At 37.8% G+C, this 25,915-nt stretch overlaps 1 protein-coding gene across 2 annotated transcripts in view; it reads left to right on the top strand.

The window, feature by feature from the left end:
- Positions 1-25,915, top strand: part of PDZRN4 (PDZ domain containing ring finger 4) — a 241,287-nt gene that overhangs the window by 189,395 nt on the left and 25,977 nt on the right. For both annotated transcript variants that reach the window (XM_021545292.3, XM_021545293.3), the window contains 2 exons: positions 2,961-3,214; positions 4,684-4,786. In XM_021545292.3, coding sequence (XP_021400967.3) covers positions 2,961-3,214; positions 4,684-4,786 — 357 coding nt within the window. The remainder of the gene's footprint in view (positions 1-2,960; positions 3,215-4,683; positions 4,787-25,915) is intronic.

The following is a 25,915-nucleotide window of genomic DNA, read 5'->3' on the forward strand; positions in this document are numbered from 1 at the left end:
AGTAATTCAGCTATATATTTTCTTCTGAGAAAGGAGGCATTTGTAAATTATGTGGTCTTTATGCAGATCGACAAAATGTGTTGACAAACTTCAAGTGACAATTTAAACTAGTATTGGGTCTACTGTGCTTGTATTTCATAAGAAACCAAATAAAGGAGAGAACATGTTTAAAGTCATCAAATTAAATAGGCATCTAAATGAAAATAGAGGTCAGCCATAGGTTTCCAGGATAAATGAAAATGTGTATCCTTTGTGATTTTTCACATTCATGTGATTTTAATATATTCTTATTCTTTAGAAATTAAATTTGCATATAAATGGCATTATTGTGAATTTATGTCTATTTCCTTAGAATAAGTGATAAGTGATAAATATTGACTGATGTAAATAGAAAGAGCTTCCGGTTTTCAAGAAAAAAAAGGGTTTTGTATGTTATCCAAACGTCTTTTAGATTTGTTCATGTGGATCTGTGATAAAGTGGTTATCTTGTGGCAAAATCCACATGGTTCAGCTGGGATACAAAAGGATTGTGTGTTTTATACTTGAATAGAGGAAAAAAATTGACATATTGCTATGTGGTATTTATTCCCAAGCATTCACTTTTAGGAGAAACACCATATAGTTATCTGAAGCTTAAAAAATATTGAAAGGGACTGGGGAGCCAGGAAAGTAATTTTTCTATTCTTAGGGCCATAGTCCCTCAAACAGCCTATATGCCACTCTTGTTACAAAAATCACAGAAACTGAAAAGCTGTGCCCTTGATAGGAGCCGAGTTAAAAACAAGAATGAAGCAGAGACTGGAACTGAAGAGTGGCGGAAGACCCAGGCTTGAAGCTTTGTCTCTAAGTGCCTCTGTTAGATGGTGCTGAGTCTGACCACCCTGGCAGCATGACCTGTGTTAGCAGAGGGCGTTTGCAGAAGCTCTCTCCTTGGGGAAATTTCTTTGGTTCTCTTATAACTTAATTTTTACTTTGACGGCTCTTCCTCTTAGATAAAACTGATATTTTCTCCACATAAATTAGGTTATAATTAGTTATGATTTTATGGATGATCATTTAAATGATAAAATTATAACATTAAATATTAATTTTTGGCTTCAGTTATCAGACAGACCACAGATATGCATTGAGCTTAGGTGACCAACCTAGCTGCCTTTTAAATTACCTGGTCACAGTCTAGGCTGCAGTGGTGTAGTCCTTTTGGATGTCCCAGGCATTCAGCATAAGGAGTTTTGAGCTTTTATATGCATAGAAATGTGTTCAAAATTTGCAGGCTTCTCATCACTGCATACAGCATCAGGTCTAGCTAGAAAGATCAGCTGACCTTTACATTGGTGGCTACATCACAGTATGGTTATTTTGCATGTCCTCATGAGTGACATGGGTGTGAAAGTGCTGATTCTTTGGAAGTTAAGAGGAAAGATAACACTACCTTGTACTTGTACACATACTCTGGAAATGTATTGAATTGATATATACATGAAATTAATGGTCAGCAGTATCCTAGCCATGCATATAATTATGATAGGACTATGGTTGCACAAGTTGCTTCAAAATGTTCCTGAAGGCTGCTGAGTTACTGAGGCTCTTTTGAGCTTGTTGACATTGTTCCTGTTTGCCTTTGACCTTTTAGACAAGAAACTTACAAGAATTTCTTGAATGAAGGAGTGATGTGGCAAAGAAATTTTCATTTTAACTACTATTTGCAAACATTGGGTAATTTATGGGGTCAGTCCCATTTCTGGGGAGGGTTTAGACTTAGTTCATTAGGTTTTGTGAAGTTTTATGACTCATTGTCTATACAAAGAAGATAATTTGAGCATGATGTTGCAGCAGATTCCTATTTCTAATTTGCTGTCAGGAATATAAATTTTAATCAGGTTTTGGTACCTTCAGGTAGTCACATTTCTTACTAGAAAACCCTACCTTTCTACCCCAGCATAGAATCATCATTTCCACAGTAGCTCACAACAGTTAGGTCCTGTGTAGCAGTCAACAGTGGTCCCACTGCACTGGAAACAGTGGAATAGTATTTTATAGTATTTTCTGTGTAAGGAGGTTGCACAGCCCTGTGTTCAAGGGCTTAGCTACTGACTGCCATTGACCAATTAGCCTTCACATTTTGTAATGGGCTGATGCTTGCAAATCTTGCCCCAAGCCTCTGAATTTGTACAAATTTAGCATAATCAAACCTTGTGGTTACTTTTTTAGTACCCTAAGGCCTCATCTAGACCCATAAAAATGTCCTGCTTTGCCTCTAGCAGAGAGAAACCTTGGTGCAGTCTTTTAGTTTTGCCAAGCTATGCAACATTTGCAATGTAATTTTCTCTAGTTGATTATTTGTCTGTTCATAGCAAATTATTTATTGAGTTAGTTCTCTTTCTTCAAAAGACCAGCAGCTGACTATGCTAGTCCAATCTTCCTATTGTGGTCATAATGGTTGTATAATAGCCATAACATATAAGTGACAAAACAATGAAAACTGGCCTTGTTTCTTTTTAGAAATCAGAGACATGTTTAGTGACATCTGCATTAATAACAGTGCTATGCCAGAAATCCTTTAAAACAATTGCATGGCACAGAAAATGCTGAAATTCAAAATTAAAGGCACCCTTCCTATTTTAGCTGTATTTTGCAAAATTAATAAAACAGGATAGGAGAAATAATTTAAATTACTTTCCAAATATTGTATTTTCTTTGCTGTGTTTGGATTCCATTGGGTGGGACAGTTATGGAAGAGTTCAAACCATTTCAAATCATTTCTAATTTCTGGCAAATATTAAAGAACTTATTTCTCCTCCTAGCTGTATATTCCCTCTTGCATGGATACCAAAATGTGCTCATCAATGTCATCAGGTGGCTTGATGTACTGCACATATAATTCACCTCCCTATATTTGACACCCACATTTTTATGCTGCCTTTTCTCTCACTTTTGCTGTATTCTCCTGTTTTCTGTAGGTCAATGGGAAGGACCTCTCCAAGGCCACTCACGAAGAAGCAGTGGAAGCTTTCCGCAATGCCAAGGAGCCCATTGTAGTTCAGGTTTTACGACGAGCCCCAGCTACCAAAGCTCACAGTAGCTCTCAGGATGTTCAGCTTATGGATGCCAGCACTCAGACTGACATCACTTTTGAGCATATCATGGCTCTGGCCAAGCTAAGGCCTTCCACACCACCAGTTCCTGATATCTGCCCTTTTCTGCTTTCAGATAGGTATGGTTTATCTTTTTCTGCTGTTTACCTGTGGGATTGAGGCATTGCAGTGATGGTCTTCTAGCCTTTTCCTGAAAAAGTCTCAGGAACACTTTAAATTAATAATAAATGCTGTTGATAAACACTATGCCATTCAGGCTTCAGGGACAGCTTTCCTAAACTCCACTTGTAGATTAGGGCTACAAGAATGAATCTTAGATATGTTTATTTTGTGTTTATGTATCTATTCATCCAAAGCTAAGCCCTAACCAAGAAAAAAAACACTTCTGTGTTCCAACGCACCTAAACCACTTTTTCAGATCTAGAAAGCTTGTCTTGTTTTCTGTTCTTCCAAATTTTTCATGAAAAAAAAAAAATCAAGGACACAAGTGATTTAATATAAAGGTCCCCTTACCAAAAGCAAACCAATTCCAAAAATATAGCCATCCAAAATTACAATTTCTTCTGTCATATGGCAAAATATATGAATTAAATTATCTCTCTTTGGAACTGAATTGGATACAAACACCAGCAGGTGGTGCTTATACATAAGTAGGGTTTAGGGTTCTTCCTCTATTGACTCCACCTCATAAATAACACCATATTATGGGTGACCCCAGATGACCCTCTGTAGCCTGCAAAAAACTACTATATCCCTAGAGCTTTTTCAGTGATTTGCTGGCATGTCGTGTGTGTCTGCAGAATTGATGTTAATGCAGAAGATACTGTGATTGAAGTTCCCATGTCCTCAGCACGGGGAAGAGTTTTTAACCTCTGCTAAGATAGGTCCTACTTATCCTGCTAAGATAGTATACCAACGGGATAATACATGGTTGGGATCCAGCCTTGGGTCTAAAGATGTTGTAAAACCTCATTCTTTGTGTTCCAGGCCCATTTAACAGTACAAATGACTGACATTCATAAATGTGCAGTTGCTCAAGTGCTCTTCACCATGTTGTTACCACTTTAACACAAAGGATAATGCAAGTTATTTTAGGTAAATTCTTGAACCATTTGTGAGCCTGATATGAGCTGTAGATTGTTCAAGACTGTGACAGATAATTAGTGAGTTGTGCCCAGCCATGACACAGCACATGAATCTGGAGTCAAGTACCTTTATGAGTCTAAGGAATCCAAAAATGTCACAGTGAAACAGTTCAGCTCAAACCAGACCCTTTTAAGAAATCACTCTGTGTAAATATGCCAAAAGATGAACCCAGCAAAATGAACTCAGCCAGAGTATGAGCTTTTGCAAGGAAAACAGCCTGTGCTGCTTTTAGGTACTGGCTCTTTCAGGTACTTGGCTCTTTCAGGCTATCAAGCCATTCAGAGTAACACTCCTAAGATGAGAACACTATGAAGTGAGACTGGGTTGGCAGCAGGGGGAGGAGGTGATAGTGGAGAGAGGTGAGGTGGGACCTTTTAATTAAAAAAAAAAAAAACAATGTATTTTCTCATCTATTGTTATTGTACTGCTTTGTTCCACATAGCTGCCATTCTCTTCACCCAGTGGAGCATGAATTTTATGAAGGTAATGAGTATCTTTCCAGCCTGCCTGCTGATGCAGATAGAGCAGAGGACTTTGAGTATGAGGTAAGATCATGGGCACATTTCACCCTCTCTTTCTGTTATTAGAGATATGGCATTTACACAGCTGATAGCAGGCTCCTCGGAGAAAAAGAAGAGTGGGAATACTTCTTAAAAATCAACACAAAAGGCAGTTTTGTGTTATACCTGTGTGATGTCACAGGATTTACTGGGGTTAGGCTAGGGTTCGGTTAAAGATGTGAAATTTGAAAGCAGAATTCTGCAGTGGGTGACTACATACAAGTCTAGGAGGCTTGTTTAACATGTTCTGTCTTTGTGCAGTGGCGACTGCAACCCGAATGCTTCTCTTCAGTAGATTTAGTGCTTTAAAGCAGGCTTTTCCACAAATGCAAATGGTTACTGGAAGCTTAATTGCTTTCCCCCTCCTGCCTCTAATTTTAAGAATCAATTGTCCTTGTATTTCCTGCCTTAGAAATCAGCCTTCTAGATATTTGGGGGTGTGCTTGAGTGTTTTTAAGATCACACTTCAAACTGGACAATGAATATAGTTTTATTACTAGCTCTTTGATATTTGACATTGTAAGTATTGCAATTATAAAAGATTGTGCTCTGTACCACAAATCTCCCTTTGCTGCTAATGTATTGCACTGTCTGGTGACAAGGGTGGATGTGTTTCTGAGTCACTGGAAAATCATTATGTGAAGCTTCCCAAAATGATAACATGTGATTAGTGATGTTGCTCTTCATTAGATTTTAATTTCAATATCTAAATAATCTACTTGTCAGTCAGTCATTAGCTTTTCATGTTTTCCACTGTCATCTAGTAAGAAAATATTTATAGGAACAGGCATAAGAAGCAGATGGTTCTTTTTATTATTAAACAGTGCTGAGTCTTTTCATAAGTTCAAGTTCCTATGTTTTAAATAAAAATGATTATAAATAATTAAAATTTTTTAATACAAGATTAAAAACATCCTACCCTCCTGCTTGCTCTACCTTAAGAAACCCTTTTAAAGGTTTCATATAACTGGATGGCATTTGGAAATTAAATGAAAGGCGAAAGCCTTGGCAAATATGCAGTGAATTCACTTTTATTGTGTCTTTAGCATCTAAGATGCTCAACTGCAAGTTCAGCTCTTCTAGCAGACAGGGGAATCTGAAAAATCAAATAACATCTACTTAGTGGATCTCATCAGAACAAGCAAACTTTTATTTGAACTCCTCAAAAAATCATTGCTATGGATAAGTGAAATTATTATTTCTTCCCAGTTGGATTTTGATGTAGTATCTCACAGCATAAGAGTCTCAGACTTTAAGTTCTATTTTGACTCCCCCTGTGTAATACAATATTAAATGTCTCTGTCAGATGTGTTCATGTTACTTGCTCCTGAAATGTAATAGAAATTATTTTTTCTGGTAGTATTTAATTAGTAATTTAAACATCTAGAAAGAATTTTTTTGAATGGTAGAACAGATAATTTTCACCATTTAATAAGAATATCAGTGAAAATTTTTAAAGAGTCTACCTGGTGGGATCAAGTCCTCTTTGTGGCCATTATTTATCCCTAATAATGGCTGGCATAAATACTGTGACTGCAGTAAATGTTTGGGCAGGTTCTCAGTTGCCTGTATTCTCTGCTAATCACAACATCATAGTCATTAATTTTCTTTTAGCTGTGATTCAGTTGCCCAAGGCATATTCACTGAGTGTCGGAAATAAAGTGTTTCATGTGAAATTTAAATGGAAAAGAAACTGTCTAGACTCCTTTGAGAAGAAGGTTTTTTATTAGATATGTAAGTTTTTAGCAGGAACAAGAACATCTCACAGCCTTTAATTATCAGAGCCCTCACCATTAAAGATATTCCTAAAGTTTAAGCCCATATGCTAATATTATGGTTTAGGTTACTCACTGGTTGTACTATCTGCTATTTCAGGTCCTTATAAGACATTATAAAGCTCCATTGACACAACCAGGGATCTGGAAAAACTGAGATTATTGTTCTCTTGTTCTCATAGCTATATACATGTGCATCCCAAAAAAAGAATCTCAGAGTCAAAAAGAATTTCCCAGCTCCTGTTGCCAGTCCTGGGGAGAAGCAGCAGTTCAGGGAGTGGAGTAGAGGTTATGCTGCAATGCTGTCATGGTCTCTACAACAGTATTGCCTCAGGTGTACTCTGCTGTGGCCACTCCTTTCCTCTGCAGAGGGATTTGACATGCTGTACCCTGGCCCCTCAATTATGCCAGTATTACTTACTGTGAAACAGATTTCGAAACTAATAATTTTTTTTTTTTTTAAGTAGAATTTTAGAAGTGTTGCTGCCTGAGCTAATTTCGAGCATAACTCCACAAGTTCCTCTGCTGTGGCAGCAGCAACAGGGAAGAAAAAAAGCTCAAGTATTTGGGTAGACAAAAACTGACAAAAAATTAACAAAAATTATCACTGTCCATCTGATGCCAAAAGAATTTTTGCTTGTATATAGTTTCCACATATCTGTAGCTCTGTAGACTATTATTGTATTGCTATATAGTTCCTAGTTAACTCCAGCATTTTTCCTACCCTGATAGCCAGAAAGGCGAAATAAATTCCAAAGACCCTATTCTAATCTTGCTTCTTCTGGGAATCAAGGAGGAGCTACCCTCCCAAGACACTTTCCTATAAACAACTAGAAGGAGGGGGCTCCCGAAGAGGCTGAACCAAGTGGGGGAATTACCTCATCACCTCTGCTTCTAACTGGGGATTCTTGGCAATATGCTGATTTGCTGAACTGGCAAAACTGTCTTCACCCTATGTGATGTGGGCATTTTTCCTCACTCTCCTCTGGAGGCTCCAATTAAAGGCCAGCTTTTTTATTACTTCCTGTATTAGTATTGTCTCAAAAGTGTGTTGCTTAGTTTCTAGGTTTTTAACACATCATATCTGCCATCTAAAGGTGAAAGCAGCATGGAGAAGGGGTGCGGAAACCCTGGCCATGCTACCCCTCAGTCTGCACACTGGATGGAAGAACCAGAGTGTTCTCTATCTCACACTGATTGATTTATACTGTGTTTAGGGGAAAAAGGTTTATTGTTATTACTGTGCCTTTTTTAGAAGGATGAGTTTATCAGTGTTCCTTGATTTTATAATTGTTTTTTTAATTTGTGACAACTTTCTGGTTGAACTTTAGCTGATCGCACACAGGAAAAAACTTAAACTTGTCTGCTGTCAAGAGCATAGTTCTGTTTCCAAAATGCACATTAACTTTCCCATTATACAAAAGGAGGGAGATAAGTAGCTCACAGGTCTCCATGGCGAACATGAAAATTTTTAAATATATTAAAATCCAAACCTGGAGGTTTCAGAAAGGAATTAAAACAAGATAGTGAGCAGAAAAAGAACTAGAACAACACCTCCTTATTTCCTAGAAATTGTTTGTAAATGAAGAATGCATCAGTTATGAGACACAAACGCAATATATGCAGCCACATTAGGAAGTAAGGAAATAAGATGGCTAGCAAATGGGGTGCTGGGAACAAAAATGTTTTCCAAGAAAGGGAATATCCTGAAAAATTCTGATCACTTTTATTCTTGCAAACAAATATGTGCTAGTGTTTAAGTACCTGAGCTACCACCATAAGAGACCAAGAGGAGGCATATATGATAGCCAGCACTGGGTATATGGACTTATACTTGCAGTGGTAGGATTAGACATTATGAGACTCTTCTCCTCCAGTTGTAAACTAGAAAAGCCCTGTGGGCTGTGATCAGATTGTCACAATGCAATGAACTCAGTATGAGCCAATTGTCTTGGAAGGATGCACTCCCAGGGAGGCTCATTAGGCTCCATACAGTACCATACTCTAAACGAATGGCTGGGAAGATGATGAAGCTGGGGGATTTTCATCTGCCAACTTGAGTATCCTTATGTTGCTACTGCAAAAATTGTCCTAAAAGAAATTTGAATTGCTGGTAGATGCTTAGGCAAAGCCCGCATCAGTCAGTATTGGCAGAAAGGCATCAAAAGATTTGCAATTCTTGCATAGACAAATACTCATGAGGACTTTTAAGAAGCAGGAATGGACTGATATGTAAGTGCTCCATTGGACTTGTAACCAATATCAATGAAAGAGAGACAGAAATATTCAGAACAAACCCACCCAGCCTGACCATGAGTGGCTTTCTGCTGCTGGACAAGTGAGTTTTGATTATAGATCACACTTGCTGGTACCAATGAGATGAAATGACTAAAAGCATCACAGCCCCCAGGAAATCTGTGTTAAACGTTGATCTAAAATTTGTCCTTGTAAGAAGAATAGAGGCTACTGGTGCTAGGGAGGAAAAAGTAAGCTAATGGTGCACATTTAATAACATTTCTGAACCTACTATCCAGGAGAGAGAAACTTTGTATACTTATTTTGGAATATTAATAGTAATGAAGAAATTAAGGGGACAGAGTCATTTAAATGGTGGGACAGTTACAAAGTAGGTAGAAAAAAGATAACCAGCAAAGAATGTTGTAAAGACAGAGCTGGCCAAAAGAAAGTATCACTGATGTCCTACACAATCAGACTAATGAGACAAGAAAATAAGATGTTACAAACAGGCACAAGCTCGTAGCATTGTTTAGTCACCAGGTCCCTATCCACAGGCAGAGACCTTCACACCATGTGTACTTCAGTGTGTACTGAAGTATCTTTTGAGCAAAAGCAGAATGGGAGGTGATTGCTTTCTGCTGGGGGATTACAGCTTTTAAAGCTTCATATATCTCAGATAGGAAAAGATTCTCATTTCCAGCTGAATGCTTCTTCCAAACAGCAAAAGCAGACATCCTTGAGAAGGAATAGCAGTCAGTGCATTATCTGTTGTTGTATATATGAGGAAGACTATACTTAAATTTGCTGTCAACATTGAGGGGTTGTTTTTTGGAGGAAGGTTGGATGTTAGTCAATGTGGATGCACAAAGGAAACCAGAATAATTGCCTAAAAGACTTTCCAGCTCTGATTATTTTCATTTTTAGGCACAAGTGATTATTTCAGTTTTCAGGAGCCTCGAAAATTATATCAACAGTCCATCACATCAGGAGAAAAAACATTTCAGAGTGAAAAAAGGGAGAATGGCAGCCATTGTGTTAGCCCACTGTGTCTGATGACTTTAGTTCTAACACACACCAATGCTGGTTGTGAGAGATTGGGACAGTTTTAAGACCAGTACCTCTGAAAAATTGCTTAGGATAGAGTTGACCCTATATGAAATTATGATATATTCTGATGCTCTTCACTTAGAAACCATTGAGCAGCTTTATGTTACTTTTTTGCTCAGAAAGTTTGTGCATGTGAGTAAACATACAGACAGCCACATGAACATTTGCAGGTAAAATCTTTCTGTGATCATGTTTTAAGGAGCCTTTTGGAGGAAAGAGCGTGGTATTTTGAGAAAAAGCCACATGAGATTTTTCCCACTTGGAGCATGAGCTAGAAACTACGCACATGGTGTGTGGATTCTTCCCGTGCTATAGAAAACAGGACTTCTGGAAATTAGAATATTCATATGTGGGTTGCTTTACTGCATCATCCTCCTCCTAAGCACAGCAGTGCATAGTACCCTGAGGGTTGGTTAATACTTCAGAGCAAAAATTATTAGTCTTAAGATCATGTTCTGATTTGTAGATCCAAGGGACAGATTCTTTCATCAGAATAAGGAAATAAATGTCTGTGTATGCATGTGGAATGCAAATACTAATTTATGATTATGCACAGCCATTCATTTAAATATTTTGGTATTTGCACTCATAAATCTGTTAACTGTAAATTCAGATTTGTCCATCAAGTTTACTATTGGCCTTCTCCAAACCTGCTGAAATTCCTAAGGTTTCTTATTGACCTGAACATTTCTGGATAAGACCCTGTCAGCTGTTTTCACGAACAACTAAAAATGGGATAAAAATATAGATAAGCTAGAAACCTTTTGGAATTGGCCATGAGTAAGTCTTTGTGTAGATGTCTCTTCACTGGACATTTAAAAGTTGCATTGGGGAAAATTTTAACCTGCTCTCCTTGTTTGTTCTACTGTATCTGAGCATTGCAGTACCTACAGTGCAGCAGTAACACACTGGTTCCCTCTTCTAGTAATACTCATCCCACTGTGATGAGGGAAGGTATTTCAGGAGCAAATTCAAATTTATCAGTTCTGTGACATTACACTTTTGAAGTGATTGATTTTTATTGGCATTTTTCCTTAGAAATAAAGAAGGAGTAATTTCAGATAGCAGTCTGAGTGAGGCTGTTTATCTGAATAAAGTTACTTGAACACCTATAAGTATTTATGGGTTGAGGCTCTCATGGGCCATTGAAGAGTGGTCTCAGTGACATTCATTCTCAGTGAACAGCCCACCATTGCAGTAATAGTCCAGGAGAGACCTGCCTGCCTGGCAGGATTCCTATTTAAGACCTTTTCAACACATGGATTACTTAACCAATAAAATAAACAGGTCTGTCTATCTCGTAAATACATATTTAGGGCCTTTTTAACATGAGGATTACTGATCTGATAGCCTGTAACAGCTCCCTCCAGGGCTCTGATAGTCTGCAAACACCCCTGTGTGAGCATTACAGGAGCTTGTGGCAGCACAACTGGAACTCCTCTTCAATTGCTAGCACCTGAGCAAACAGGTTTTTATGGAAACAGCTTCTGTGCACACACTGCCAGCACTGCTGATTGCTGCCATCAGGCTCTTTTGTTTTGTTACTTGATGAGTGTTTCTGCACAATGAAGCTAGCTATCAGGTTGTGTGTGTTTTTTCACTGTATTTCCTACTGTGACTGGAGTCTTTATATTTTACCCTGAACTTCTTAAAATTGGAGATAAATCACAAAATTCACCTCTAGGAAATAAAAGGCAGTTTTTGAATTCAGCAACCACCAGACATAATTTAAAAGAGAAGGCTTCAAGAAATATGGATCCTTATAGAGATATGGATGTTGTAGTTTAGAAGAGCTGAAATGATGGACAAGGTTGTGGCTTTCCATTGTCATCAGACCTGACTGGTATGGTAGGAGAAATAGGAACAAATTTGATGTGTTGTAGATTTTCAGTGGAAAAAGCAGATGTTTCTCACCACATGACTACCTTATGGGGCTGCTGTTGTGGTGAAGGGACTGAACTGACAGCTCAAAGTGGGCTTAGACAATTTGGGACTTCATCACAGAATCATGGAATGGTTTGGATTGGAAGGGACCTTAAAGATCATGTAGTTCCAACCCCTGTCATTGGCAGAGACACCTTCCACTTGACCAGGTTGTTCAAAGTCTCATCCAGCATGGCCCTGAGCACTGCCAGGGATGGAGCATCCACAACTTCTCTGGGTGTCTCACTACCCGCATAGTGAAGAACTTGTTCCTAATATACAATCTAAATGTTCTTTCTTTCATTTTTAAGCCCTTACCCCTTGTCCTATGTATACATGCCCATGTATAAAGTCCTCTCTAATTCCCTTAGGTGTGGAAGGCTGCTCTAAGTTCTTCCTGAGGCTTTCTCTTTTCCAGGCTGAACAACCCCAGTTCTCTCAGTCTATTATCATACAAGAGATACTTGGTACAGTATGTTTCTTTTCTGACCATTGGTTCAAACCTAGCAGATAGAGCTGAATCATGGTTACCCCATGGTATAGAGACATTTACTGACACCATTATTCTGATTCTTTTGTGGCAGTTTTTAATATTATGTAGTACTTGCTGATAAGAATTATCATGAAGGAAGTGAACAGGTATGTGTGTACCTGTACTTTGTGGTCTTGGCCGCTTAGGAGAGTCTAGTTTGTGGGGACTTGGGGTGATTGGTCTTTTTTTTTTTTTCCCCCATTCCACCTGTCCTACCATAAAAATATAAAGAGAAAAAATGGACTGTGTTTAAAGCTATCTTGTAAGGAATTCTCCTGGATTAGTAAATAGATCATTAGAGTTGTTTCAGTAGGACCTGAAGAAGCACTGAGTATGATTAGGGCTTCTAAAACCTTGCCTTGTGATTTTTTCCTGTTAACTCAAAAGAGTTCTGGTGGCAAACACCCAGCCTTGACCCAGCTATTGACTAAAAATGGAGATCACAGATGAAATAAAAAAAGGGAAAGTGGCACTGGAATATTTTTTTGCTTTATTTCTTTTAATAACACTGGATGATAATTAAAAGAATGCTGAGCATGCATTTGGCATAAAACAGCATAAGATTATGTATTTTCACCAGAATTTTTATTTTTAAAATATCTGTGAATTTACATCAGTACAATTTTCCCAATAATAAACATAGAATTTCTCCCTTATTGTGGCCAATTGTACACTGTAAATGAGCAAAGGATTGATAAAAGGAGCAGCCATTTTCTTTCAGTTTTTCATTTGTCTTTTAAGTATTGAAGTTACTTTTCAGGTATAATTAAATTAAACAAAACCATTCTATTGAGCTTCTGCAGTGTTATAATACAGTAATTCATAAGCAGGTGAACTAAGGACAGTTGTATTGAGAGACTTGCCAAGTCAATCAGTGGCAGAACTGGCAATAAAAGCCAGAAGCCTTTAATTGTAATACATCATTTTTTGGCCATTAAATCAGTCTTTTTCCTTGCTAGTCATTGGGTCATTTAGATAGAAGGCAATGTCAGGGTAATTTCTGCCACAGTTGTTCACTGATTTTGAGTGCATTGCAGTAAATCATCACAAAATGCTGACATTCAAAGTGAATGAAGTTGTTGTCATCTCACTTCCTCCAAGTAACAAATATGCCAATTTAGGGATTTGAATTGTGTCCACAACTGCAGAGGATCATGAGAGAATGGGGAGAAAAAGACACAAAAACTGGCATGGACAAATTTATCAAGGTTATTGCCATTTATTGTGTTTCAAAACAGGAGAAAATATTTATCAAGTCAGTGAGATTCATTCTGTTTCATTATTTCATAAAACAAGCACAGGGTTACTCCTTACTTCACCTGGAAGCTAATAAAAATTCTTACTTGTTGTCAGAGCTTATGTTTTTCCAGGAAAATAAAGAAAAGTGACTTTAGTACAGCAACACTTTATTGCTGGGCAACATAACTATGTATGGAATATGCTTTTTAGTCAGTGAAGGAAGAGAAAGGTGCTGGTAATATTTTCATATTTATGGAAATGCGTGGATTATATATCTTCTGTTTTGGAGAAATTCTTTGTTTAGACAGTTTTTACATTATTATCCCACATACTTCCATATATGCTTTACAGTCAAAATGTTTCTAAGGGTTTTATTAATGCCATTTTTCATATGCCTTCTACTTGAATGTTCATGTAGTCTGCCATGGAAACATGAAATCTAGCTATACAGACAAAAGATGGGAGGGAATAATTTATTTTACATATTCTTTTAAAAGTAGCCTAAGTCATGTTAACCAGTTTATTATAATGTTGCTATTTTAAAGCTTAGATCCTAGGAAATCCTAGAGTACAGGAAACGTGGGCTGAGTTCCCCTAGCAAGAGGGAACCTTTTACAATAAACTGGGCTTAAAGCAAGGTTTCAGTATTATTCATGCTGGGCCTTCAGAGGAGAAATCAAAAAAAAAAGCAGGAGAGGCCTTCTCTCTGAGAGTTTGCTTTTTTATTTAATGAGGGATCTCTTCAAAGAGAATGTGATAGTCATTCCTAGAGGGCATGGTTTGGTGAGCAGGAATACAGGTGAAACTGTATTGTGCATCAAAAGGCAGAAGATGAGTTTGCTTTGAATTTCATCTCATGATTTTATCAATCTGCACAAGTATGTGTTTGTGGGTAGAGGGCATTCCGTGTGCAACAGAAGTTTGAACAGCTGAAACTCAGCATGGATATGGGGCCATAGACCTCATTTTGGTGCCAAGAAAATCAAAGCATGTTTTGAAAGCAATTTCCTATTGCTTCATGTGCTTGATTTATAGGCACATGTATGTGATTTTATGCATATTTTAACTATACATATTTTAATATGTGTGTACCTCAAAGTAAACAAGAGCATAGATTGGAATGGGATTTTAATAATGCTTTCTAAGAATTTCTAAGTTCAACTTTAAAATTAGCTTTTTTATAGTATTTTACCTCAATTGTGTTTGAAAGGCATAAACTGAATTACAGAAAGGTATATTTCTCACAAATGTAATTGAAAAACTACATTTTCAACTTGATTTCAATTAATAGCCCAAAATAGCCTTCACACAGTTGTAGATCTAGGCTGTCCAAACACATGGAGTTGTAGCTGGTTGAGTTTGAATCTACAGCTATATGTTCTACTGTCCAGATAAATGCTTGCTGCAGCAGATGTTGGCACATCTGTTATGCCTCCCCATTTCGATTGGCTGCCTGGGTGTTTAGAAAGTGCTGATGAGGCAGATAAATCTTCTGACACATTTTAGACCCAAAGCAGGCAGGCAGCAATAACAATGATGTTTACAGAGCCAAGTACTCAGCAGCAACATTTTGAAATACACCAAATATAAAGTATGATTTTACCTGCACTACGTGAAATGTATTGTATTGTATTGTTATTGTATTGTTTTAATTTATTATTTCATTTATTGTATTGTGAAAGCTAATTATTCTAAGTGATTTTCAGCTGATCTGAACTGCAGCTGAATGCCCCTTAAGTCTGCAGCTATGACACCCCTTAAATCTCTGGACTTTGTGTGTCTAAGATATGTTGTCTAGAAAAAGGTGCTTGCTACAATTTAGAAAGAACTGTAAGCTATGAAGAGGTTCTTTTAAGGGAATTAGAAACCAGAAACAGCTGAGGTATATGGGGTTTTTGGAAGAGGAACAGCTATCATCTGGGGACCTGAAGTTCCTGGCCTTACCAGAGTTCTTACTTTCAACAGGTTTTCTTCTACCCAATGAATTGTGTCAGATTTTAATATTTTTGTACCATTAGGGCCTGGAAAACTCCAGCCTATCAAAGAGGACATTCATGGACAGAGAATTATAGATCTGACAGTCTCAGGTGTGGAGATTGGTTTCCAAGTACATAGAGCATTTGCACATCTTGGATCCCTTCCAGACCTTCATCTCCAACACAATGAATGATAAACAGAAATGTGGAAGTTGCTGTACAGATTTTAGCACTGATGTCATGAGTTCCCTTCAGCAGAAATTACCACTAAATTTTCCAAGTGGTCTTCAATTACCCCTGTTTGAGGCAAGTCCAGAAATTGCAGTGAGCCTGTTGCAGAGGAGGAAAGAAATGGCTGCTGATTATACAGCTGATATAGTCTACAACTTGTAGTTGTAGTTATAGTCTGCAACTTCTCTGGACAGCTCTTCCAGTCTTTGACTACTCTCATAGTAAGAAGCACTTCCCTAAATATCTAATTGGAATTTCCTGAGTAACAAGTGTCTGTTGTCTCATGTGGCTGTCACAATGCACCTGAGTCTGGTTCTGACTTCTCTGGACCCTTGCATTGATACCTGAAGGAAGCAACAATATCTCCTTATTGAGTAGGTGAATTCTCTTCAAAATCAAATGCAGTTCTCTCAGCTTTCCCTTTTTGCAGATGTACTCCAGCCCTCTAATTAGTAAATCGACTTCTAGTCAGACATGGAGTACTGTATTCCTACCTGAAAACCAAGAGAAGGTCTGTTATAACACTTTACATCAGAGCCATTTCCATTGGAAAACAGATCAGGGAGCAAATTCTGGGAAGCCCCAAAAGGAAAAAAATTTGAACTGATTAAGTTTGATGTGTTTGTTCTCCCCACCCTCAAGGAGCAAAAACCAATGTGACAGTTTAGCATGTTCATACACACTTCCCAATAGAATAGTTACTACTCCAGTCTGCTTATCTCATTTTAACATAAGGTTCAGTTTCTGCCTCCTCTGTGCTATTCCTACCTACTTTGTTTAATGAGAAGAAAGTGACAGTGTAGGATCTAAGATTAGTGAAAAAGACACACTTCACTGCATATTATCAGTTAGCTAATTATACTTCAACCTCCTCTTGTATCCTTACAAATTTACATTTCTATTGAGGGAAACACTAATATCAAGGACCAAAGTTTAAGCTGAAAAATACTACATATAAGCATTTCTTCATAGATCTCTCTGCTCAGAAAGCAGAGAGATGGTTTTACCAGATACACAATATACCAGAAGGGGTGCTTGGTCTCAAGCAGGAGGAAATATATATGCATGCATATCACAGGAAAATATAGGTATGTAGTTAAGTATCATTAATAAATTAGCATTCATACTGCACCATGGAAAAAAAAAACAGAAATAAAGAGAACAAATAGGAAGGCAGAAGAATCAGGGAGAAAAGTAAAGTCATGGCTTGTTTGAAAAAAGACAGTGGATATTTTTTTGTCCAGTAAGTGTGATCAACCAGACAATAGGGAAAAGTTCTTTTTCAATAGCATTTAGAGTATTTTAGGTTTAATATTTCTCATAAATGTTGATTTTTTTGGATTTACCATTTTGATGGGAATCTGAAGATTTGGTATCATGCATGCTAGCTAAGCTTCAAGAGAAGGTTTGTGACTTCCTAGAAGATACACTTTCAGCTATTGAGCCTTTAGCAGCCAGGAAGCCTGTAATTTGTAAAGGAGTTTTTTCCCTTCTTTGACTTCCATATGACATACACTCACTCTAAAGTCCACTATTCTTTAAGCTAAAATACCCTTTAAATGCGAGTCAGACAGCCCACACAAGGTCTGCCAGGCCCACAGACTTAAAGGTGTTTATCTCATCATAGCACAGTGATCACAGGCTTCTCATGATTTTTAGTCCAGCTCCATCATTCATCCAGCCCAACCAGTTGCCCCATCTACTCCATGACTGCTACCCATGCCATCCTCACCCAAAGGGAGTCTCAGCTGACACCAGGGTGTCTTCCTCTTCCCACTCATGGCCAGGAGGCTGTTACTGACTATCATACATCAGACTGCTGAATAGTCACTGGCAGGCCTACTGTGCCTTAAGTTTCTCCAGTGTTTGATTTTTCAAACAGAAGTGTAATGCACACCAAAAATTTTCACTCCAGAGCTGCAGAGTGAGAGTGAATTCCCACATCCATTGGAGCTTCTTTATTATTAAAAGATTCAGCAGCTACAGGGCCAACTTCTGCTGCCACAGTTGAATGATATTTAATTAATAGTTGTCTATATTTCAGCATATTAATTCTGGGGGGTTCTGCTATTTTTTTTTTCTTTTTCTTCTTTTGTTTTGGTTTGTTTTCTAACACTGCTATAATTGTCTACAGCATCCTGCCATCCCAGAGCATTCTTTGTCTGGACACAAAACATCATGTGTGTCTAAGAGTAGTTATAAAGCAGGGATCAGTAGGAAAGTGGTTTTATTTTTAAGTATTTATTATACTACATTGTGTTTGGGTTTGAATTATGCATTTGAAAAATGCTTGCTGATATTTCTACTTTCTGCTTTGATGTAAACAAATCTTGTGTCAGAGAGTCTTAAATCTAAAGCATACTAAAAAATGAGGATTATATGAGACTTCAGCCTATAAGGTAAAGCCCTCACCCCTTGGACTGAGCATTGTTTTTCCCCACCATGTGGAATGGAGATAACCCTCTATTTCTTTGTGGCAAGCTACCAACCAAATGCATTCTGGCAAATCTGACACCCAATGTGATTTGTCCTTTTCAATGCTGTTTATGAGACGTCAGGACAGTCTTCTGTCAAAATTGATAAGTGAGAGGACACCAGGGAATGCAATTTTATTTGTAACAGTACAGCTGCCAGCAGTTCCAACTTGTTTACATCTAGGCTGTCTTGCTCCATAGCTTTTCTATTTCCATCCAAATAGCCCCCAAGTATATTGTGGATGTGCTGGTCTGTGTGAAATCTGAATAACAGAACATACTGGAACTGTTAGAGAGAGGAAAAAAAAAAATTTCTTTTGGTTATTTTCACAACTTGAGGATGTCATAAATTTTAAAAGGGAAACCCTGAATTCTACCAAATCTCCATAGGCATTTACAGAATAGTTTCTAAAACTGATCTATAATGTGCTAAAATCCTGCAGTGTTTGTAACCTTACATGTAGAAGATAGCAGAGCAGTTAAGAGCTTTGCTTTTCTGATAGAAGAATTGTATTTCTGCTGAAAGTGGTGAGTGTTTGTAAATTAAACCCCCTGCAAGCTTTTAAATACAAGTTTCATTCATCATGAAAAGAATGTGATGGGACCTTGCAGTGACCTGTGAAGGGGAGGGCTGTTTCATTGCACTCTGTTTCACACTGAATACTTCTGGAACATAGCCTTCAATTAGCGTGTGTTAATGTATTTCCTGGAAAATCCCTTTGACAGGAGAGCATAACTCTTTGATGGTGTTAGGATAGTTCTGAGGTCTAGGATGCCTTTGTTTGCCTTGCAGTATTACTTGCCTTCTGTCTGGAAACTCCAGAATCCCAGATGATTTTGATCTTGTTTTATTGTTTTATTGGCACACTTGAGAAAGCTGCAGTGATAGGCAGTTCCTCTGTACAGGCTCTCCTGCAAGCCATTTTTTTGCAGTGGCTCACCCTAAACAGTTGTCATGGAGGTAAAGTGAGAGAAGGGGTTTATATTGGACTAATCTATCTTATGACAGAAGAGCTTTTCTAGAAACTGAAAATTCTTGTTTCTTTTTGCCATTTGTTTTTTGCATTTATGAGTAAATAGATAGTCATTAAAAGTGAAATCCAGAGATGACTGCAAATGTCATTACTCTGATTCTGTGAATTGTGGGGTGATCTGACATTTTCACTTTCTCATTATAAGCATATATCCTGTCACTGTGTTTTCAAGAATTGTAATCATGCTCTTAAATTAACTGTTAGATGATTGCCAGGAAAGATTCTCTGCAGTGTAGCTGACCTGCCTGGCAAGCACTTACATACAGATATATAAGCAATGCACAGATATATAACACTGCCTGTGCCTATATAGTCATATACAAAAGTTTGCACACATAGACCTATTATGCACATGCAGGTAAAGAATTATTTAAGACCCACACCAACCCTGAAAGTAAAATACCTATCTTAGTATGAAATTACTTTGTTAAATATACAGCAGAGGTGTCACAGACTCTCTTGATGTAAACAGAGATAGGTAGTCCACAGAACAAGGATCATAGTTGAAATAGATTGTTTTGATGAATTCTAGCAATGCTAGGATTTCCATCTCTTTCTTCTGAGTTTCTTCAAATTACTTCCGGTCACCAATAAAGATATAACCTCTAAAAAAAGCCAAGCTCAGTGTTGGAAGCATGATTTGGGTAATGAGGAACATGATACCTGTTTGAAACACTAAGTGTCTATTTAAACTGTGTATCTTACCTATTGTACACACCCTGGTAATTTGTACATCACCCTCACAACTCCTGCACAGTACAAATTCAAGGTGAAATAAACTGTGCTTTAAAATGAAGTCTGAAGAATTGAATTTATTCTGCTGATGTTTGTTTTGCTACAAACCCCTCTGTTTTACACCCTCTCGTTTGCAATGTATTATTTTATATAACTTGTTAATACCATTATCATCTCTTCTGAATTTCAGATGAATTTTTTCTATTTAGTAGCTCTGCTGTTAGCCCTCCTAGGGCTTCATTAGATTGAACAGTTCCTGTACAAAGAGTTGAGGTTCTGTTTGCATTATTTTTATTTAATGAGCAGAATTACTTGCCAGTGATGATGAGTGTGTAGCATTATGAAGTTTAAATATTATTCAAAGTAGCAGTGTAAACGACTGATGATTTAGCAGCCTGGAAAAGGTAAATCCTTCAGGTCAGGTGGAGGAAAAAAACAAGAAAGTGAATGCTATTAGCAAGATGCTGCCAGGTGCTTGGCTCTTTGAAGCCCTGTCTGATAATGATCCCAATTCTTGCATCATTGAGATGCAAGATAAGGGATGAGACAGAACTGCAGAGTTGGAATTACAAAACACTTTTATGAGACTGAGACTGATCTTTCCTTAGTTTCCATAGTTTACAGAAACTAACTAGAAGATTAAACAATTATCTGACTTACAGAAACTTCAGTTACAGTAACTGTGACAGAAAGCGTGAAAAGCAGCCAAAATTCAGCTGGAGGTTGGTCTCACCCATAAAGATGCAGAATCAAGATGACACTGCACAATGAATCTTAATTTTAAGGTGTGTGTAATCCATATAGTCCCTTAGCTCTTCTGTTTGATGCTTCAAAAGACTGGCACTAGCTCACATAGATGAGGATTTTTTTTTTTTTTCAGTGTAACTAATTTATTAAAGTAAGTCAGACTTTAATGTACTTTCTCAGTTAATTCCTCATTGAGCTATTCTGTAAGTACTCTGATCTCAGCCTTTTGTGCTTCCTTCATTCAATTACTCATTCTGTCAATTATACCATTAGCAAGATGAACAGTAAAAGCAGCTTCTCAGCAATTAGTAGAAGTAAAAAGGAAAAACAAAGACAAAAGAAACTCCTCTTATTTTGGTGTTGTTTTTTTCTTATAATGTATGCTAAACACTCTGCTTCTCCACTTTGGATCATCAGATATTGGGGCCCTTGTTCCATTCAATAAGTCTTGATTTCTGCTGAAAGGGCTGTGGCACAGAATAACTTGCCTGACACAAGACACTGCTTTACAGGTAAACAAGGACATAATCAAAAAACCTGTAAGCTAAACCTTTGTGTATTTTAACATTTCCAAATTCTTAGGTGATTTCACCATGAGGTAAATTGTGTAAAGAGTCTGGAGCTCTGCCTGGTGGTGGACTGTAAAGGGGTAAAACATAAAGGTGGTTTATCTCATGGGGTTGTTTCAGAATCAGCACATGACCACTTACTTATCTGTGGGCAGTAACTCACTTATTAGTGATAAGTGCATTGTTCTGGGTGGCTACAAAGATAACATTTTATTTTCTGGGGTTTTTTTTCTTTTTTTCTCCTTGATATTGCAATAATATCAACTAATAAGAATTATAATCTGGGTTTGGTCCAAAAGGTACTAGTAATACTTCACTGGTACAGAAAAATTGCTGAACCCACAGATGTGTCCATAGAGTGCATCTCTTGGAATACTTTTGCCTTAAAAACACCATTACGCTACTGTGGGCTTGTAGATAGAACTTGCCAGCCATATTTCAAACATTTTAGGATTAGGATAAAGCATCTCTGAATGGCATTGTTTGTTTCACCATACAAGGAGTCTTTCAGACTGGCAGCATTTTTTCTTTCTGCTGATGGAGTAGGAATCATTCTCCACTATGCTGTGGTGATTTCCTTTTCTAAAACCTATGTGTGTCCTGTTATGTTGGCTCTTAATTTAAAATCTGTTGTTTTCATACTTGTAAGCAGCAAAGCTTCCCTTCTCATTACTGTCTTTTTTTCTTCCCCTCTATTTAGGAGTGTTGTTTGAACTGGAGAGGGAAGACAGCAGAGTGTTTTGGTTTTACAGGCTAGACTATACTGATCCTTTCCTCTAAAGATAATAGAGCTAAATAGAATCAGTAGATTCTAGTTAATGCGTAGAAATTAAATAGTTGACTGTATCACAAACTGAAAATGTTTAGGATCTTCTGTTTACCATGTTGCAAAAATATAAACTTTGAACTATGAGTAACAGGTTCTTTTACACTGAGGAATAGCATTAATTAATTTTTTATTTTTTTTTACTATGTCTCAATGGCAAGATAATATTCTCATTGCAATTGAGGAGTTTAACTGATCACACAATGTCCATTTAGGAAAAATACTATTGTGTTTGGATTTGATGCTGCCTCTTCTAGTGGCAGAGTTCATTGGACCCATTACTCTGGGGTACTGTATGGGTGAACAAAGCTCAGTAGCTGTGACAGTTTTGATAGTCTGTCTCAGTCTTTTAAGTGGGTTCAACAATTGCTGTAAAGGCAGATGGGGATTTTTCGGAAGGATGTAGAGTGTTTATAGCATTCTTACAGTGCTTTTCAAATGCTCTGCAAACATTTATTCTTTAATGTGCTGCTACACTGGTAGCATTTTCTGCTTATAGATAAGGAAAACAAGTCACAAAACATTGTGAGGTGACTATAGCAAAGCAGTTACAATCAAAGAGGGAAGAGGGACTTAAAAGCAGAAAACTTCTGGAACTCTGCTAAGAAATCTGTCTTACAAGGCAAGATATTCCTAATTTTTTTTTTTTTTTTTTTTTTTTTTTTTTAGGTACAATGAATTTGAGATGGTAGGGAAATTTCAACCCTATATGATCTGCATCTCTTTTCTGTTTTTTCTATGTCTGCAGAAATTGGCTACTTTGTAAATTTGCATCCCAATCTTTCAAGAAGGCGTAGATAGTCTTTATTCTAATTTCCATGTCTGTCTTTTAACCAAATAATTTGTGGCAAAATACTTTAAAGTATTATCTTTACTGTGAAAATGCACTGAATTTTTGTTCTGGCCACACAGAGAAAAAAAGCAGCAAGTCAAAAATTTAGCCATTTGACATTGATTTCTGTCACTTGGCAGCAGAGTACTCTTCGTGTTGAGAGGTGCTGCCCCCAGTGTGACCAGAAGAGGGGAAGGCTATCATCTCCTGAGCTCTTCCTGAGCTTCAGTCCCTCTCCTCCCACCATCTGCCTGCCAGCACTTATTCATGAATGTCCAAATATTATTTCTCATAGATTTTGAAAATGCTGAGTTTTGAAGGCTGGCACTTCAGTCCCTACATACACACAGATAAAAGCCAAAGAGAAAGCTTTTTGTGCGTGTGTGTGCGCGCGCACACATGCGTGCATATATATATATCAAAAAAGATTTCAGAGAAGGAAATCATGTCCTTACAAATTCATTACTGCTGCCAAACCTACTGTTTCTTCTGTTAAATACCAGTTGTGAGGTGAAAAACTTCGCAAAATTATAAAGCATCTGCTGCAAAATACTATGTCAAATGTATTTGACTGTGATACTCCAGGTTCTCTAGTGCTTCACTTGCTGCTCTTAGAGATAAGATTTTTGGGCTTTTGCTCTGAGAGATAATTTACTATTTCATGCAAAGTGTTTTTAAATTTTCCAAAAATATTTTTAAACTCTGGTTTGTTTGCTTGTGACCAGGATGTATTGTGTTTCCTGTAAAAAAAGAGATGCCATGAGGTTAGTAGTGCAGATGTGCCATGGGCAAAAGGCAGTTATCTGGAATGATTTCCAGTTCAAAGCAACAGACCTTACCCACCTTCTCCCTCATGCTGAATGTGATATTACTTGAGTATGTATTTGCATCTAGACTGAAAAACACAAAATGGTTGTTGGAGACTTTAATACTAAGTGCCAGGATCTCAGTTGTAGGTATCTACAGCTTCTAAGCAGCCACAGCCATGTGCAGTCATCAGACTACACCCCATATAGTCATTTAGGAAACAGATAGTCCAAGACTACCAAATACTAATCTCAGCTGTCAGATCTGCTCCTGGGCAGAGAAGTGAAAGCCATGGTAGCTCGAGTACCATGTTCAGCCAGGGCTATTGCAGCCCAGCCAGAGGATGTTAATCACTGATATTTGTCATCAGTTGGTTCCCTGAGGTGGTTTTGGTAAATCTCTTCTACACACAGCATGAAGCCTCTCAGCTCATCCTCATTTTCTTTGCTCATTCATGCCCTAAATGGTTAATTTTTTCTGCTCATTGAGCCAGCACACTAAGAGAAATCAGTTTGTTTGCAGCCTGAAATGTTGGTACAATTTTCTGGCAGTATTTTGAGTCAAATCATCCACGAGAATTTAAGGTCATTCACATCTGAAGAAACTGTGTTCAGAGCAGTCCTTTGGGGCCCCTTCAACTTGGGGATACAAGAGGTTGTGCCAGCAGGACAATGAAAGTTAATGGATTTCAGCTTTTGCACAGATCCCTGTTTGCCTTGATTTAAAGGTCCCAGTTTTGGTCCTTTATGGTGTATTTAGGTTTCCTTATAGGCCTCCAAGGGACCACAAACTTCTTTATTCCTTAAAAGTATACCTTGTTGCTGTAATTGAAGCCATTTTGTTACTGTAATTTCTCCCTAATATTACAGTTCTAGTCAAGTGGTCTTTCCCTCTGGAGGCATCAATTACTATGGGTTTTGAATAGGCTGCCCTCCAGTACACATCCTTTTGCTCCCAATGCCAAAATCAGGTCACTGTAATTCCCTTTCCTAATAAAACATGCTTCTGTGTTTCTTCCTTCAACCCCAATGTATAACATGTACTGGTGAATAATTCCACTCTTTACCACTCTGTGTAAAGCTCTTGCCATATCTATGTGTAAAACTCCTGCCATATGCCATACAGGTTTTATGAGTTTTTTCTACATTTTCTTTGTTTTCATGAAGACAATGAATGTCCAAATTCCAGAGAGAAGCTTCTAGGGTTTGTGCAGGTAGTGAACCTGTGTAGGTTTGAGTTCTTGTGAGGGAGCAGGGAAGCAAGCCACAGGGGAAGCAAGCCACAGTAGTGCACTTTGTTCAGCTGAAATGAAAATGTCACGAGGCTTGTTGGCTAACCCAGGTGTGTGAAGTACAAGTTTTTCTGTAAGTTGTGCTTCTTTGACACCTAGGCCCCACAACTTGCTTGACTCAGGAGTCCTCACTGCTGTGCACCCAATGCCTATTTGTGGATTAGTCTGTATGACATCTCTGGGAATGGGGGGGAACAGGCTTTGTATCACAGAGAACTCTGTAGCTGAGAACTGAAGCAAAGGTTAGTCTCTCTTCTTTTATTGCATAGCTACAGAAGCAGAAGCTGTCAGGGTCCAAATGTGTCCTGAAGACTCCCTTTACATACAAATATCAACTAAAGTTTCCTACTTGAAACCAAGCTAATACTCTGTGTTATTGGGTTCATCCTACTTTATTACAATTATTTGTTCCACAATGTTCAAACCAAGTGCAGCTTTGCATTTTTGTGAATGGTTTCCCTATGAAACCCTAAAGACGCTTAACTCAGATTGGTGTATGTAGTAGTTATCACTCTACCATCTGCCCAAAAACTTGCACTTTTCATGAGATGCCACTGCTGGGACATCTGGCACTAAAAATATGTTTTCTGCATCATCTGACAATTGAGGAAGATGCCACGGCTGTTTAGTCTCACAGGAGATTTCTTGAAGCATCTTTCTATTATCTAACAGCTTCTGCAATGAAGCACCGTTACCTTGGCCAGGGAAGGAATTATGCCATTAATGGAAGCCTGTACTTCTGCTTTATGGCTTGGATTGCTGTCAGAAGGGAGTGACA

The sequence above is a fragment of the Lonchura striata genome, chromosome 1A, assembly GCF_050655825.1.
Source record: "Lonchura striata isolate lonStrDom1 chromosome 1A, ASM5065582v1, whole genome shotgun sequence".
Taxonomy (NCBI): domain Eukaryota; kingdom Metazoa; phylum Chordata; class Aves; order Passeriformes; family Estrildidae; genus Lonchura; species Lonchura striata.